This window comes from Rhizopus delemar, genomic scaffold (assembly GCF_000149305.1).
Source record: "Rhizopus delemar RA 99-880 supercont3.9 genomic scaffold, whole genome shotgun sequence".
Taxonomy (NCBI): Eukaryota; Fungi; Mucoromycota; class Mucoromycetes; order Mucorales; family Rhizopodaceae; genus Rhizopus; species Rhizopus delemar.
The window spans coordinates 1,475,850-1,493,252 of record NW_027137835.1 but is presented as its reverse complement, the minus strand read 5'-3'; the positions used below and the strand labels follow the sequence as shown (position 1 = coordinate 1,493,252).

Sequence of the window (17,403 nt, the reverse complement as noted above, 5' to 3'; positions counted from 1 at the left end):
TTTTTTTTTGTTTGCTATAAAAAATGGCTTCAGGTCGTAAAAAGGTGCTTTTAAAGGTAAACTAAACATGGTTTTTATATGTTTTTATTTCTAAAGTGTGATATTATTTAGGTTATTATTCTCGGTGACAGTGGGTAAATAAATAAAAGAGCGCTTATTGTTTTGCAATAAACCAAGTAATTCAACTTGTTCATTTCAGTGTTGGAAAAACTTCTTTAATGAATCAATATGTCAATAAAAAGTTTTCTAATCAGTACAAAGCTACTATTGGTGCAGACTTCTTGACTAAAGAGGTTATGGTAGATGACCGTTTGGTAACAATGCAGGTAAATGGTGTTTTATATATAAGCCAAGAGAAGCAGACATGGAAAAAAGGGGCCGCATTTTAAACGTTTATATGTAGATTTGGGATACAGCAGGTCAAGAACGTTTCCAATCCTTGGGTGTCGCATTTTACCGAGGTGCCGACTGCTGTGTACTTGCCTATGATGTAAACAACAGCAAGAGCTTTGAAGCATTAGGTAAGTAAGGAATCAAGAGTTTACATATAGGCCTAATCATTTATAACAGACCAATGGCGTGATGAATTTTTGGTTCAGGCTTCTCCCAGAGACCCTGATCGTTTCCCATTTGTACTCCTTGGCAATAAGATTGATGTTGAAGAAAGTAAGAGAATGGTTTCTCAAAAGCGTGCTATGGCTTGGTGTCAATCTAAAGGCAATGTCCCGTAAGTAGATGATGTATAAAAAAGAAAACGATTGAAGGTTTATTCCTATGAAAATTAGTTACTTTGAGACCTCTGCAAAGGAAGCTATTAATGTAGAACAAGCTTTCCAGACAATCGCAAAGAATGCTTTATCTCAAGAAACAGATGTCGACATGTAAGTGATTGTTTTTTATAGTGAGAAAAAAAAAGGGAAACTGATATGTATTGGGGATTATCTTCTCTTAGTGATTTTCCTGATACCATCCAAATACCTAGTGGAAGACAAGAACATGATCCAGGATGTGCTTGTTAAAAAGAATGTGTAATAAACTAGTATAAGTAAAAGAAGAAGGACGAGAGAAACAGAATGAAGGCTTCCTTTTTTTTTTTTTCTTTTCTTTCTATTAAATATAATAAAAAAAAGGTTGTATAATTAATGAAAAGCCTTTTGTTTTAATATTCATTTAGTACTTTAATTTTCATTCTTGAATACACCATAACCATATTTTTAATCACTATAATATCATTCATATCGCATTTTACTTCAAGTATTAGTGTTGCAAAGAAATGTTGCTAAAGTAGCCCCATCTTGGTCAAAATTCTGACTGCTAATTTCTCTAAAGAGCTAGTCTCAAACGCCAGATCTATACCCTCACAGTAAGGATTTCCCCTGATAAATCGGGGTCATTGTTCCTTTTAAACATCCGGTGAATGCGATCCAATTTGGGTTTCTTTAATTTTTCGCACTCTACTGTTATCAATACCAAAATAAGGTAATATAAAGGGCTTCAAACTATCCTTTATATTTGTCAAATTCAACTTGTGTATATTTATCATCTAATTCCAAACTTGAATGAGCATGCACTTTGATTTCATCAAAAAACATGTTCTTGTTCCAGTGTAATAGCACTTTAGGCAAACGAAAAAACTCCGTAAATGACCGTGATACAACACGCCACACTTGCTGTACTTTTGCTCGTATAACGACATTAAAAAGGCTATAGTTTATTATATCATTGACGTCCCATACTATTATGGATATTGAAAGAATGGCTGTTAACAAATAACATTGGGGTTCTTCATCCAAAAAGGGGGTGTGGCTTGTGTAGGTCATCTACAAGCTCACCAACATCTGAGTTTTATTTTGATTTTTTTTTTCTGCTTACTGCCCTTCTCTAAACCATTCTCTTTCATGTCTCAAGAATTACTCTCAGAAGGAGCAATAAATCAAGACGCGGATCTTACAACTAACAACAAGAGAAAAGATGAAAATAAAGAAAAAGTAGGCTTAGATCTTGAAACGAAAAGTAAAAAGACCAAAAAAAAGAAAGAGGAAGGCAAAACACGAGAGCATAAAGAGGACATTGAGAGGTAGTAATAGAATTTAAGAGCTACAGAACAACAGAAATTAATGGTATTTCAACTATTAGTAATACGGAATTAGATCAATTTAAAGGTAAAAAGTAAAAGAAAAGCGAGCATCAATCACGTCTATCTAAAATATACTTTGTTATAAAAGGTATATTTGCATGCGTCCTACAAGTAAAGCACAGACACGAACTATATATTTTATAGAGGACCTTGGATCAAAAATATCTGTAATTGAAATGGCAGCATATGACCCTGTGCCTGAAAGTTCAAATAATCAAACAGGAAACAACAATACAGGACCAATTTATATTACAATCGATGACGATTCGACAGATGATGATATGGATTATAGTATGAGCAATACAGCATCAGTGACCAATAATGAAATGAACACGTATAGCTCAGAAGAGGAAATAGACGAGATAGAGTCTTCTGATGAAGAAAACAACATGCTTCTGCCAGCAGAAGCTCAAGGCAACTTGACTGTAAACACCGAAGCAAATGTTAGCCAAATGATACCGATAAAAGTTAAGGATGTGGGAATAGTAGCTGAAAAAGATAACATTCAAAAGAGACATGAAAGCACATCTTTTAAAACGAAAAGTCAACAGCCAGAAAAGAAGTTGAATATAACTAGAGAGGAAGAGACTAAGCAACCTGATAAATATATAAATAAAGATGAGGAAATGAAATATATAGATATATTTGAGACAAATGAAGAGGATAATGTTCTTCAAGCAAGCAAAGATGTGAAAGTTAACAATGAATATTTATTTAATCAAAAAGCTGAAAGTACGCGTTCCTCTTTTAGCTTTTTTTTTTAGTTTTGTTTGTTAAATTAACTCTACCTTTGATATAGTTTCTTCATTTAAAGATCAAATTTCAGAACATACACCAATACCTGTTACATATAAATCCAGTCGATTACAAAAGCAAATTAAGAAATCAAGAAAAAAGTCACCTGTAATAGATCTTGCTATATATCAAAACTTATCAAAAAGACGTTTATTGAAAACAGGATTTGTATATGATACTTCGATGTCTTATCATGCCACTCCAGATCCTATAGATATACACCCAGAAGATCCTCGAAGAATATTTATGATATATACTACGTTAGAAAAGCATGGTTTATTAGCAGAATGTAAAAGAATTAAAAGCAGAAAGGCAACTAAGGAAGAAATTACAGCGATACATAGTATGAATCACTATAAAAAAATGAAAGAAACAGCAAGTAATTATATTTTATAAACAAGAAAAACAAAAACAAAAAAAAGCTTAAACATTACTTTTTGTAGAATATAGCAAGAGATCTCAGTATATCGAACTTGAGCATATTTATGATTCCATTTATCTTAACGCCAGCTCATTTGAATCTGGTTTGTATGCTGCTGGAAGTTTAATTGCTTTGTTAGAAGCACTTGTGAAAGATGAAATTCGAAACGCTTTTGCCATCATTCGTCCTCCAGGACATCATGCTGAACATGATAGTCCTATGGGATTTTGTCTATTTAATAATGTTGCCATTGCCGTTAATCATTGTATGAAAAACTTGGCTGTAAAAAAGACGCTTATTGTAGATTGGTAAATATATATATACTCTAAACATTTTTAAATTGTTAGACCTTACTTTTTTTTTTTTTTTGCTTAGGGATATACATTTTGGCAACGGAACACAAAATATATTTTCAGAGAATCCAAACGTGTTATATATTTCTCTTCATCGTTATGATGATAAAATGTTTTATCCAGCAGATAGAAAGGGTGCAGCAGAATATACTGGACATGGCAAAGGAGAAGGCACAACTGTAAACATACCATGGCCATGTGGCGGAATGACAGATGCGGATTACTTTTATGCTTTTAAGGAAGTTGTTATTCCTATCGCTATGGAGTTTGATCCTGATTTGCTAGTTGGTAAATAGGCCATGCAACATAGCACGTTCACGCTATTTAAACCATTCATAGTTTCTGCTGGTTTTGATGCCGCTATAGGTGATCCCATAGGACAGTGTAAGGTCACTCCTGCTGGGTATGCCCATATGACACACATGCTGAAGTCCATCAACAATGGCAAGTTGGCAATCGCACTCGAAGGTGGATATAACCTTAATTCTATCGCTTTGTCTGCTTTAGGATGTATGAATGTTCTTTTAGGAGATTCTCCCCCTGCTATAGAAAATGCCCTTGTTCCCAAACAAGAATGTATAGAAACGATCAAACTAGTGAAGCAAGTACAACAAAAGTATTGGCGTTGTTATAAATAGTCTTTAGTTTATTTTTTGTAAATAAAATTATGGCTTCTTTCCAAAGAAGTTGAGGATACTCGCCTGATTTTTTTTCTTTGGTTGTGCTATTGATTTCTTATTGCTGGTTGAAGTTGTTTTTGTCGCTGTTGATTTTGGCGTTACTGGATTATTTGGTGCTTCTTCGGAAGCATCTACTGTCTCCCATTCCCATGTTTCTTCAGTTACTGCACAATATAAATTCATTGTTAACATTTCCAATTTATTTTCATAGTGTGTTATTCTTACCTAAATGGCCACGGGCATTGGTTGTGGTTTTCTTCTTGAGTACTTTTCTTCTAATTTTTCCTGGCTCAACTGGCGTATCTTGAAGATTATCTTCAGGCTCTTTACTAGGCTGTTTAGCCTTTTCTATATCTTCATCAGCTTCCATCATAATAATATCTTCCTCTTCTTCTTGAGGTGAAGGTGGCTGAGGTTTATCATCGTCCTTTTCATCATCAGAAAAAATATCTTCCATTTTGAGACTTGTCTTGGCCATGCGTGTTTCTATATCATCTTGTAAATCATATTTAATCCTACCTTGCCAGGGATTTTAGAAATATAAAGAACTTACCGTCATCTGTTTTCTTTTTAGGAACTGGTTTTGCAGCAGGTGAACTCTTCTTGGTCTTTTTGCTGTCTGATTTAATTGTATTCTTGACTGGCTTTTCTACAGCTACCTTCTTGGGAGATGGTGCCTCTATAGGTGTGATTCCCTTTCTTTTGGTCGCACTGTTAGTAGCTATCATTGGCTGTTTACTGATAGGCACATTCAAGGCCGGTGAAGGTGGAGGTGGCTTGCTACCTTTAGTTGATAATGATTTGCATTGAACGTTTGTGTTTCTCAAGACACCACACTTGATGCGGTCTTCCAAAGGAATTTTTGGGATGTCTTTGGTCACTGTATAAAGGATAGAAAAGTCGTCGAGATCATAGGAGGCAACACTATAAACATAAGTACTGCTGATGCTTTTGTATTTTTTTTTCGTAGCTGTAAGATCTTATTAGTAAAGCGATTGTCTTCTTTTATATGATTTTGGATCTACCTTCAAGCTCATCTTCTTTTATAAGTTGAATATTAAACTCGCCACTGCTTAACTTTATTCCAGTGATGCAGTAGATTGCATAAACATTGTTTTGAGAGGTAGAGAATTCATGTAAAGCTCTTGAACAGACAGAAAAAAGAAAAAAAAGTTAGAAAGGAGGAAGGTGTCAAGGCAAAAGAGAACTTACTGTTTGGCATTTTTTACGTGAATTCCTAATGATCTTGCCAAAAACTTATATGTTACCTATTCACAAAGTTTCTACTCAATATACGTTCAAAGATCTTTTGTTTTCTTTTGTTTTACTGGTTTGTTTTCTTGAAAAACAGCAATGTCTAGAAAATCCTTATAATCACTCATTTGAAGAAAATATAGTCCAACCAAACTTTTGACTTTTTTTAAAAAAAAATCGCGTTGCTTGGAATATAATTTTAAAACGCGTTCAATACCGTTATTACAATAATGAAACGTGGATTAATACAAAAGTGAGCACGAATACAGATTTATTTAAAAAATAATAAAAGATCAAGGCTTATAGTCACTCAATATGTAAGTTTAATATAAGTATAGAGGGTACATGTGTATAAATAGGCATCAAACCATAATGAAGAGAAAGATAGTTTTGTTATTGCAATTGTTCATAGTATGATGCGCACAGATCGTTAGTACATTATCATAAGACGACATGGGTTGATTAGAGAAACAGGGTCAATTTTATGACTCCAAAGCAGCGAGAGCAGCTCCAAAGGCCTACAAAATTTCTGCTATCATCTGAAAAATTGACAAAAGATATGTTATGATTATGTATGATATATTATTAATAAATGAGGATGATTTAATGTGCAGATTACAATTAAAAAATTCAGCGTTATAGTATTATAGTTGGTCATCCTCTTTTCCAATCTTTAGTTTGGCATGGCCACAATAAAATAAACCTGGTGCTGTGTAAAGAAATACACATCATAAAATCGTGTACATAGACTCTGTTTTAAAAGGAAAGCTGAAGAATTGAATTATCAATCAAGTGATGTTATACTATTATTATCGTAATAATTTTCGTTTTGCTTTAATGCGTGCTCACCTTTTTATTTATAATTCACGTACAAAATGGATTATGATGTGGTATATACCATTCTACAAGCAATGCCAAGTCAGCCCATTTTGTATCCAAAGATGGATACAAAAAAGTGCTTTTTTACATGACCGTTTGTCTTTTTTTTTTGGTATCTTTAGTTCTCAAGAATTAAAAAAAAAAGGTAGGATATAAATGTGTAAACAGTATAATTCGTACGTTACAAAATCAGGAGTTCAATAAATTACCATTTCAACCCATTGGTGTTACAAATTGAAAACTTTAACACCTTTCGGTGAATACAAGGCTATTTTGTTGTTTTATTTTGTATCTAGTCCATGTAATATTGAAGCATTGTATACAAAGTGATTCATGTTTTAACCTTTTTTTTTTCATTTTTGATACTGGGATATCTTTGAACCAAAAAGCTAGACAATCCATTTGTGGAGAAGCCAAGCAATCAAGTGAAACGAAATTCGCAAGTTTTCATAGTAATTGTAATGAATGAATGTAAGGTTAGTCCTTCGAAAATTTGTATGAGGCTTCTATACTACAGTCATTCGTTTCTAAAAGTGTAAACAAGCATCTCTATAATGAATAATACCTATGAACCACACTTTATATTTTTGAACGCAGAAGTAATTGATATTGCCTAAAAACTAAATATAACCTACACAGTAATTGAAATTTCAATGTTAGAAAAGTTAAAGAATCTCACAGCTGAGAACGTGTTTGATAAACAAATGCATTACACACCTCTATAAGGAAGCAGGTTTTAAATATATGGAACCACCCTGATAAAATATTCGGTTTATAGAAGTTGTGGTAGAGATTGATGAAGCTGCCAACAGGGGTATTAAGTTAGGACCAGTTGCCATACTATCCACAAGTACAACTTTTGATTAAACTCAGATTCCCAAATGTTTGTTTTGAGCATATACTAAAGCATTCATGATTATACTTTTGGTCTTAGGCAGTGCATTTAACCTAAAGTGTGTCGATTGAAAAACACTAGGTTTAGTTACTTTGCACTGCAAATATGAAGGTAACGAGCCGAATAAACAATAATGTAAGACATCACCAGTCTTTAACCAAACAGTTTGATATAGCTGCCAAATAAAGCCCTAAACCATTTTTCTTTTTTATTCATTCTGCAATACATTAAAAGATGAAATGAAATACACAGATAAAGCAGGTTGAGTTACTTCGTAATTGTGTCATCCTTGTGTCCAAAGACAAGGGATAGCATGATGCAGTTTAGGTCAAAAAATAAAATAAATAGAACAGTTCAAATATGAAGTATTGTGTTATCCAATAAAAGATCAGATAAGATTGAAAATGCAAGATCAATCTACATCAATTGAAATTATTTGTTCTAAACCATTCTATTCTTGGTTAGTCGTACTGACTTGTTTGGAAAATCATCAATAAGGTACATGAAATGTATATTTATTTTTACATAACACTGACACCCACTTTATTAAAATCAAGATATAATCTTTATATACAGTTACTTGTTAATACGGCAACAATCTGCTTAAACAGTACAACCCTTTGATACAAGAAAATCGGGTATTGTCGGACGTGAATTGTACCAGGTACAACCACCCATTTAAAGTTGTTTATATGGAATGATAAAAACAAAGATCTCATGAGAACAATGTGTGAGTGTGTTACACGGAATAGTCGGATCTTTGTTAGATATTTGGTTTCCATTCAATGTCAACGATGACGGTAAAATTAAAAGTGGCAAACGGCATTGCATATCATTTATTTATTAAAAGTAATTATGCACTAAAGAATATATGCTTGTTTGTATCAATTTCCGAGTATTTTCTTGCTTATGCTTTTCAAATATCGACAAACCATTTATACAAAAATGGCAATCAGTTATTCGTGCCATATGCTCATGAGATATTTATTTGACTGATTGCTTTACATATACAACATATGTTGGCAAGTGAACGGTAAACAGAGTCAAAATAAGTGCTTTTGGTCTATCTTTTGACTAACATCTACCTGTTTTTATCAAGAATGTCGCGTTCCTATCAGAGTGTACATTAGCTTGAAGTCAGAATGCCGTTAGCTAAGTACATTTTCTTATTTTCCCGAAAAATGCAATACAATCAAGCTCGAACACATCATTTTTTATAATACGTATATCCAAATTACTAGCGATTAATATTGTTGTTCTATTTGTATTATGCGAATTGTTTGGTGTTTGCAGGTAGTATACAGACAAATTCTGCTTGATAACAATATTTACATTTTTTTTTGAAAGTGATTGTAAAGTAAATATCTACATTTGATTTATTCTCATACGTTTCCCCATAAGCACCTGTTCAATAGCTAAACTGCTAGAATATGGTATGTATACCTTTATAGGATCCTTCATTCTTTTTTGCCCATTTCTGGGTTGCTGGTCTAAAGTTTAACGACATCTTTCAATTTAGAACTGTATAAATCCCAGAATTAATGAAAGTTAGTATCAAAACTTGTATATCCACCATTTCATATATGCATGTAGAAAGCTGGTCGATAGTCTAGTCAGCAGAAGGGGCTTCAGATGCACCGAATTTAGATTATAGGTTTTCAGAATATTACCTTTATAAAAACAAATACGATTTTTATTAAATGAAGCTGGATAAAGATTTAGTATTGAAGCCTAAAAACACGAATGTATCCTCTAGTTCCTTTCAGAGGCGCTTTATCTAGAATGTCATCTTGATGTTGACCGTGTATAACCAAAACTAATAAAGATGAAAATTCTTCTCCACTTGCTGACAATTACTTTAGTTTTGTAACAAGTTGGTATGTAATTTAATTGATTTGACTGCAATGAAGCTAAAATAACCCTTTTAAAAGAGATATTCTACGTCTTCAGAAATGGCTATTAGGGGCAAGACAATCCCTCACTTTCTTTTCTGCCTTCATTCCATCAATATTTGTTATTTTTAATATTCCCTTGAGTAGAATATTTAGACTTATGTTTATGACTCAAAATAAAAAAGCAAATGGGCAAACTTCTGCTCGACGTTATCAGATCTCACAGCGTGTTCCATGTGTCTTTTGTGGCTTATTCTAGTAGTTCAAATCGAAGCTTTGGAGGAGATCCCAAAATTGTGTAATACAGTTAATGTACGGGTAATCGTGTAACGTTTCGCTGATCCTTTCATCTTTTTCCGTTTGATTTTGATTATGTTTGCTAAATCACTATGTTAAAGCACATAAACGCGAGCGATTAAAGTTACCAAATGAATGGCATGATTTTCACAAGTAAACCATGTAAGCTGTGCTCACACAATAGTCATATAAATTAGATTTATCTGTCTTCAAAATAAAGTGAGTAAGTAACCAGCATTGTTGTATCAGAATCAGATTTACGTGAAACAAGTACTCGTAATCCCGTGCGGTTTGGCTGGTGACAAAAAGCCCCTAATTTTTAAATTTATTTATCCATAATTTCTCTCTAAAGTGTGATTCCAAGAACATACTGAGCGTCAATAAAGAATTAAAAATAAAGAGAGTTTAGTTTGTCTGACTGATGTAATCCACAGTATTTAGCTTCGATGACTAATAGAACAATTTAATTTGTCATACTCAATCCTTGTAAATAACAATCCTATACCTCGACTTTGTACGCATGATTGTGAAATACACTCAGTTCTCACGCGCTTTCTCAAATAATGCGAGAATTACGCTAAATCTTCCTGATTTTAAAAGTACGGATGCTATTTTCTTTTAGTGTTAAAATCGTTATTTTGACTGCAGAGCTTTACAAAATCTTAAAAGTTGTGCAATCTGATAAGTTTTTAATCCCAGTACCATGTAAAATTCCTTTTTGTAGAGTTCCGACAAACGTCACACGAGTTATTTTTTTTTTTTCAAATAAAAAATTTGCTCAAAGAGTCCTTTTTGCTTTTCCCTTTTTTCTTTGCGTATAAAAGGTCCAACCGCAAAAGACCCTCAAAACAAACCCTTATTTTATATAAATAACTCTCTTTCTCCTAACTTTTTTTTTATTTGCTGTTATACTCCTTCAGAAAGTATTTACAGCTCTTAATTCTTTTGCTCTTTTTCTTAATTTTTACCACTTCTCGGACTGCGATAAAGCTCAGTCCGTCCCTGCCCATCACGGCCACAGAAACAAGACTAGTAGACAGCTTATTTGACCGACGAGGCTTCCCTCCTTGGCTTTCCTGAAACTACCGCGTCAAGGAAAACAAACCTCAATAATTAAATTTTACACAAAAATCTGGACAACTCCTCCCTGGTACATAAAAATTTTCTCGGTGCAAAACTCGAACTACACTACCTCTTCATAATTATTTTATACAACATGCCCTCTTATCTTGAAACTGCTATTTTAAACCCTTCTTCTGATATGGTCAACTTGATCAAATCCGTACCTTCTTCACCTGACATTCGCGTTCACGATCGTTCTGTGGAAGAAATCGCTTTGGAAAAGATTCAATCTAATTCTAATCAAAAATGGGATACTGACCAAGAAAATGCCTTCTTTATTGGTGACTTGGGTGAAGTATTTCGTCAACATTTACGATGGAAGGCTTTGCTTCCTCGAATTGAACCCTTTTTTGGTAAGTTCCGCTCTAAAAATGTACAAAAAAAATTCTTTACTCATACATTCCCTCTCTTTTGCAGCTGTCAAATGTAATCCTGACCCCATGGTTGTCAAATTATTGGCCTCCTTAGGACTCGGTTTTGATTGTGCATCTAAATCAGAAATTCAACAAGTGTTGGATACTGGTGTGGAGCCCAGTCGTATTATCTATGCTAATCCTTGTAAGCAAGCTTCCTTTATCCGTTACGCAGCTCAACAAAATGTGAGCCGTATGACATTTGACAATGCCGAAGAACTTTACAAGATTAAAAAACTTTATCCTGATGCCGAGCTCGTCTTGCGTATCTTGACAGATGATTCAAACTCTCTTTGTCAACTGGGCCTCAAATTTGGTGCTCCTCTTGACACAGTCGAAAGTCTGCTTAAGACTGCTAAAGAGTTGGATTTGAACGTGGTTGGTGTGAGCTTTCACGTTGGCAGTGGTTGTCTTGACGCATCTGCCTTTGGCGATGCCATTTTGCGCGCTAGAAGAGTATTCGATCAAGGTGAACAAATGGGATTCAATTTTACCCTTCTTGATGTCGGTGGTGGTTTCCCTGGTAACGACGTAAAGGACGGCATTACTTTTGAAAAAATAGCTGCCATCTTAGGCCCTATGGTTGACACGTTGTTTCCCCCTGAAATCCGTGTGATTGCTGAGCCTGGAAGATACTATGTCGCATCTGCTTTCACTATTTGTGCCAACGTGATTGGTAGAAGAACGATTGCACCTAAAAGTGAACATGAACGACAACAATTCATGTATTATATCAACGATGGTATGTATGGCTCCTTCAATTGTATCCTCTTTGATCATCAGGTTGTCTATCCCAAGGTTTTGGTAAAAAATGACAGTTTTGTTTATGGTCAACAGATTCAAGAAGAACACTTTGAATGTAGTGTTTGGGGACCTACTTGTGATTCTATTGATTGCTTGAACAAATCTACCAAGTTACCTATGCTTGAAGCTGGAGATTGGATTTACTATGAAAACATGGGTGCTTACACCATCTGTGCTGCTTCACAATTCAATGGATTCAGAAAATCCGATGTTATTTACACAAATACATTCAACTAAAACATCTATTTTGAAATAAAAATATGCAGCAATCTTTTGTTGTCTTTCTAAAAATAAATTGAGTGATTTTTTTTTGTTTTTTTTACAAAAGGCTTTTTCTCCCTCAATAAACCAAAAAATGGCCGATTATGAGCTTCCTTCGATGTATTCAAGAGGGCCACAATACAGTTATCCAGACTTGGAAAGCGAAGACGATAATGCCAAGATAAATATTCCTCCTTCAGTTTTACCCACTCGAGAGTCATTTCGAGATGTTCATGTTGAAGACAATCGATTAGCTTGGCTGCTGTTAGGTACTTCTTTTTTTATCTTGCTGTGGACAGTGATTCCGGTTGTAGTTGACTTTGGATACATAACACCCTGGTTCACTGGTGATGCTCTTTGGCGTTTATTTGACCCTGTGATTACACTGCCTTTTAGCTTGTTCATAATGACTCGAGCTGATGTCATGTGTACAGGTGGGCAGCCTCACTACTGTAAGCGTCCTTTCCTTTCTCTGTGCACATAAGGCTTATCTGTGTATATTAGGGGGCGCGTTGAGTGAACGAAGTGTTGCTTGGTTGTTATGGAGCATTGGCGCTGGTATTTATGTTCAAGGTCACGGCATCCATTTAGCCGCTGCTATGTTTAAAGTAAAAAACAAAGATTTGAAAAAGTGATAGAAACAGCAACTTATTTTTATAAAAAAAAAAAAGCACCCAATACAAAACTTTAATATAGCACATCCAGAATTGGTTACTCAATATCCAGTATTAGAGGAAATGTACTCAAATATGAGAGATCTTTGGGAGCATTATATTGCTCATTACATGTATGCAGCAGGTGCTATGGCAATGAGTTGGGTTCAGCTGTTTGTCTACAGAAATCAAATACATGGGCCTTTGCCAACGCCAACAAGGATTGTTTGGTGCATTGGGTCGCTTGTTTATGGTTTACTGGTAGCAGGTGTAGCTATTGAGTTTCCGAATGGATTAATTGTCGGATTAATCTACAGTGTTGTCATTGCACTCGTTGCTGTAGCTATGCTGTTATTCAACAAGAGAAATCTACCAAAAGGCGGACTATTTACTATGGGCAGACGCATGGTGATTCAATTTTATTTGGGATCGTGTGTTGTTGGATTCATTATTATCATTATTTGGATAGGCAAATTTGGACTACTAAACAGAAAAGCAGCTGGTATTGCTTAATGCCTCTTATTTTATATAGCATGTAAACTATAATTCCATATAAAACGATATACTTTCTTTTTTTTAAGAAGTCTATTTATTTAATTTCACTCTTGTGTGCTCTCTCCTTTTGCTTTCAACTCTTCTGATCTTTTCTTTGCTTCTTCCTTCTTTATCTTTTCCTCTTCAGCAATCTCTGGCAACCACTCTAGCAAGTCACCCATTCTTTCAACACCTTGCTCGTCTACAACCACTTTACGTATCGCCTCTCCCTTTTCTTTCACTAAATCTTCTACAGTTGTCTTACTATCTTTAAACCAACCTAAGTTGTCTGCGATTAAATGTCGATTCTTACAGCTGGGACATTGAATCAAGACTACACCTTTTGTATAAGCAAGTCGTGACATGACATGGTGAGAACGTTCTTCACATACTTTGCAAGTAAATCCAATCAACATTTGACGCTTTGATTCTTGTTCTGGATTCAAAGACGATTCTTGTTCATAACGCGGTGATGGTAAATGAAAGTGACATTTGTGGAGAATGATGGGTTGAATAAAATTTTTTGAAGAAGACAAGGCTGAAGGTGAAATGAGTCTATGAGGCACTGTCAATAGTGATCTTTTTGAAAAAGATATCTTTGAAGTGACTAATCGAGCTGTCAAACGGAACATTACTAATTGAATGATTAGGAAAAATTAATTTTATTTTTGGGGGGGTTTGTTTGTTGCGGAACGGAAGGAGAATAAAACATCGGCAATACTTTTACGACTTGGACTTTGTTTAGAAAAGAAGGCTCTCGAATTTATATGTTGCTCTACAAAAAAAATATATATACAAAATTCTTTTAGAAAACACCACAACAGAATAATAACTTTATTCTCTTTTATGAATTTTAATCGAGTTTATTTTTAAAAATGGTAAAACTATTTTGCGAGTTGCCTTCTTTATAAAATATTAAGCGGATAGAAGAACGATATGTTCCGTAATGGGATTGATTAAAGAGAGATGATGTTATGTTGGAGAATCAATTGCTTCATGTTGTGGTTTACTAATATTCAAGATGAACGCAATCTAGAACCGAATTGCATAAAGTACGACATGAACCAATACTGAAACATAAAAGAGATAAACATATTTACACAAGTGTGAATCAATTATGTCTGAGCGTATCTGAATACATGTGGGAAAACCTTCTCCGATCTTGCCTAGCACAATTATATATATAAAAAAGAGGCAATCTATTAAAATGAAAAAGGATGAAACATGATGAAAAAGGGGGAGGTACAGATCATTATCAACTTCGGATCAGTAATAAATATATAGTTTTTTCTCTTTAATAAAACATTTTACATGAAGCAAATATAATACAAAATAATAATAAAAAAAAAAGTCTACTTTTTAGATACACAATAATGAGTGTGGTAAAAACCATTAGAGAGTTTACCATCTTTACATATTTCTATTTGAGACATCCAAGCACAATCAATTGCTTGATCTATAGTCCATCTTGTTTTAGGATTAGGATCCAGCATGCCTGCCAAACACTCACGTTCTAATTCATTAAATTTTGTAAACAAATCACACTCTTCTGGTTTCAATGATTGACGTTGTACAGTGTAATGATGGTAATCAACATCTCCACCATCCTCTGCACGTGCAGCTACAGCAGCAGGAGATCCAGGAACAGCTTGAGCAGGAGGTGTGCCCTTGGGTCGACCAGTGTAAAAAGCAGCTGAGAAAGGCAACTGCTTGAAACGAAGACAAAAATAGGTAACAGCAGCACTCCAGACATCCAATGCTTTACCATCATAAGGATGTTCGTTGTTCATAATCTCCCACATTTCTGGTGACCAAAATGGTTCTGAACCACACCATTTTTTACAGTAATCTTGTGCTATATCGGCAACACCAAAATCTGCGATTTTTAATGTTCCAGTTGAGGTTAAAACGAGATTTTCAGGTTTAATGTCACGGTGAGCGATGCCGAGGTGATGAAGACGTTGTAAACCGAGCAAGAGCTGTTTAAAGAGACAGGCAGCTTCATCCGATGTGATATTGGACTTTTCATGTAAAAGGTTGAATACATCACCACCAGAACACTGAGTACATTGTGTTAGATAATCAAAAAAGATGCAGTGAGCTTAAACCTTACATATTCCATCACAACACACCAACGAGCCTTTTCGTCCTTTACGAGATCCAATGTTTCAACAATATGAGGATGATTTGAAGCAGTTTTGCTAATAAAGTATTCATTCAACATTCTCTTTTCATACTGCTTTTCATCTTCTTCATTTTTATCACGTTTTTTGAATTCCTTGACTGCCAAGATACGACCTTCCTTTTGCTGTCGCACCAAACGGATCACAGCCGTCGCACCACTTGCGATATTTTTCTTTGAAGTAGATCCCATCCCTTTTTTTGAGCGATTTTGAGGTGTCACATAATCACCATACTTTTCAGTCAATAAAGGAACCACACCCAGCGAACCACATGTCATGTCCTGTTGGTGTTTTCTTAAAGGTGAAGTACTGAGAAACAGACGAGAGAAAGATCGGCTGAACTTGCTTGTCGTGCTACTGATGGAACTCAGACTGTGAACAGAGGAAGCGGTGCCACTGGTACGTCGATCGACAATGACATCAGGGGATTCTAAAGAAGAAGAAGTGCTCGGTGTCATCTTTAGCGATCCAAAGAATCCATTATTGAAAACATGGCTGAGACGCTTTTTGCTGGATTTTGTTTTGACTGGAATAGGATCGCTTTTTGTAGAAGAAAAGTTACTGTCAAATGTACATTGTTCATCGTGAGAGGATAAACAATCGGGCGATAATGATCTAGGAATAATACTATTGTCTACAAAATAATGTCCATTGGACGCTGATAAATAAGGATGATTCTCACGGCTTGTTTCATAATAAGCTTGACTTGCAGTTAAACTAGACATCATTAATAATAGTAGAATGTAAAATGGTATACAAAAAAAAAAGTAAGAAATAAAAAAAAGTTTTTTTTTTTTTTTTTTTTTTTTTTTTATAAATGGAAAAAAGATAACGCTTTGAGTGGTGTTACGGGTTTTGACGGTTAATCATATAATCAAGATCAAAGGACCAATGATTTAATTTGTTTTCGGGTTGAAAAAGGGACGGATTTTAATTGGAGCTCATTAAAACCAAACAATAAATCATATTAAAAAGGGCATTCTAAATGAATGAGTTCCATCAGGAAAGCTTCTTTCGAACGGAAATCCATTTGAGAATGGAATTCACTTTGAGAACGATGTGAGTTACTATTTTGTCCACTATTTCCTTTCTCGGGATCGTAAGGATCAAGACCGTTGTCATACTGTTTTATCTATTCTATTTTAATAAACATAAAATGCATTTGATGTGGTCACAAAAGCACTTCTATGATTAGTCAATCTTTGTCATCTCTCTCTTTTCACCTCTTCTTGGCCAACGTCTTTTATATATCTACCAAAGTCCCATCCTTGAGCTTTTTACAATATGCTCTTTTAATTTCGCGGGAATCATCTGTGAAAATTCCAGTCAGTATCTTGTAATGATCCTTCTTTTTTTTTAACTAGTCTCAATTTTTGTTCTGCCTGCTGTAATAATTGCCTAATCTTGCCTTCATGTTAATTTTCAGATGTCTCTTAGTGACTTGCTATTTTAAATGACGTACAGCCTTTGTTTCATAAATGAAGATTTTAATGTTTATTAAAAAATGATACAAGTGCACTGAACAGTGACTTGTAAAATTACAAAAGATATCAACATAGAGAATTATAAGCAGATGGTTTCAATCCTTCTTTCTGGGTTTGATTGATAACAATCTCATCCAAGATAGGAATCTGTTCCAATAATTGCTATCAGTGAGCTTTCTACCTGAATTGAATGCTTGTGGTAAAAAAAAAATTTGTGTATTATAAATTTGTCATGATAATCTAAGATAGAATACTTAAAAAGTCCAAGTATAGATAAATCCTAGAATATCGAGCTGCGATTAGGATATTTGAACTTGACAAACATTTCTTGAGAGTTGCTTTTCGT

At 34.5% G+C, this 17,403-nt stretch overlaps 7 protein-coding genes across 7 annotated transcripts; 4 read left to right on the top strand and 3 right to left on the bottom strand.

The window, feature by feature from the left end:
- Window positions 1–23: 23 nt before the first annotated feature.
- On the top strand, window positions 24–1,019 carry RO3G_11650 (vacuolar biogenesis protein; the record flags this gene model as incomplete). Its single annotated transcript, XM_067666234.1, has 7 exons — window positions 24–56; window positions 112–134; window positions 200–326; window positions 404–521; window positions 571–727; window positions 786–881; window positions 953–1,019. The coding sequence occupies 7 exons, from the start codon at window positions 24–26 to the stop codon at window positions 1,017–1,019; spliced, it is 621 nt and encodes a 206-aa protein (XP_067522335.1).
- An 879-nt stretch (window positions 1,020–1,898) lies between these two features.
- Window positions 1,899–4,597, top strand: RO3G_11649 (uncharacterized protein; the record flags this gene model as incomplete). Its single annotated transcript, XM_067666233.1, has 8 exons — window positions 1,899–2,077; window positions 2,137–2,162; window positions 2,282–2,869; window positions 2,937–3,275; window positions 3,376–3,661; window positions 3,729–3,994; window positions 4,046–4,282; window positions 4,458–4,597. 8 exons carry the CDS (start codon window positions 1,899–1,901, stop codon window positions 4,595–4,597), a joined length of 2,061 nt encoding a protein of 686 aa, XP_067522334.1.
- Window positions 4,598–10,819: 6,222 nt separating this feature from the next.
- On the top strand, window positions 10,820–12,179 carry RO3G_11648 (uncharacterized protein; the record flags this gene model as incomplete). Its single annotated transcript, XM_067666232.1, has 2 exons — window positions 10,820–11,078; window positions 11,143–12,179. 2 exons carry the CDS (start codon window positions 10,820–10,822, stop codon window positions 12,177–12,179), a joined length of 1,296 nt encoding a protein of 431 aa, XP_067522333.1.
- A 430-nt stretch (window positions 12,180–12,609) lies between these two features.
- RO3G_11647 (uncharacterized protein) lies at window positions 12,610–13,369 on the top strand (the record flags this gene model as incomplete). The annotated part of the gene is made up of 3 exons (XM_067666231.1): window positions 12,610–12,655; window positions 12,708–12,761; window positions 12,900–13,369. 3 exons carry the CDS (start codon window positions 12,610–12,612, stop codon window positions 13,367–13,369), a joined length of 570 nt encoding a protein of 189 aa, XP_067522332.1.
- Window positions 13,370–13,455: 86 nt separating this feature from the next.
- Window positions 13,456–14,022, bottom strand: RO3G_11646 (uncharacterized protein; the record flags this gene model as incomplete). The annotated part of the gene is made up of 1 exon (XM_067666230.1): window positions 13,456–14,022. One exon carries the CDS (start codon window positions 14,020–14,022, stop codon window positions 13,456–13,458), a length of 567 nt encoding a protein of 188 aa, XP_067522331.1.
- A 720-nt stretch (window positions 14,023–14,742) lies between these two features.
- Window positions 14,743–16,298, bottom strand: RO3G_11645 (uncharacterized protein; the record flags this gene model as incomplete). The annotated part of the gene is made up of 2 exons (XM_067666229.1): window positions 14,743–15,450; window positions 15,504–16,298. The coding sequence occupies 2 exons, from the start codon at window positions 16,296–16,298 to the stop codon at window positions 14,743–14,745; spliced, it is 1,503 nt and encodes a 500-aa protein (XP_067522330.1).
- Window positions 16,299–16,540: 242 nt separating this feature from the next.
- On the bottom strand, window positions 16,541–16,884 carry RO3G_11644 (uncharacterized protein; the record flags this gene model as incomplete). The annotated part of the gene is made up of 2 exons (XM_067666228.1): window positions 16,541–16,705; window positions 16,855–16,884. The coding sequence occupies 2 exons, from the start codon at window positions 16,882–16,884 to the stop codon at window positions 16,541–16,543; spliced, it is 195 nt and encodes a 64-aa protein (XP_067522329.1).
- Window positions 16,885–17,403: the final 519 nt, after the last annotated feature.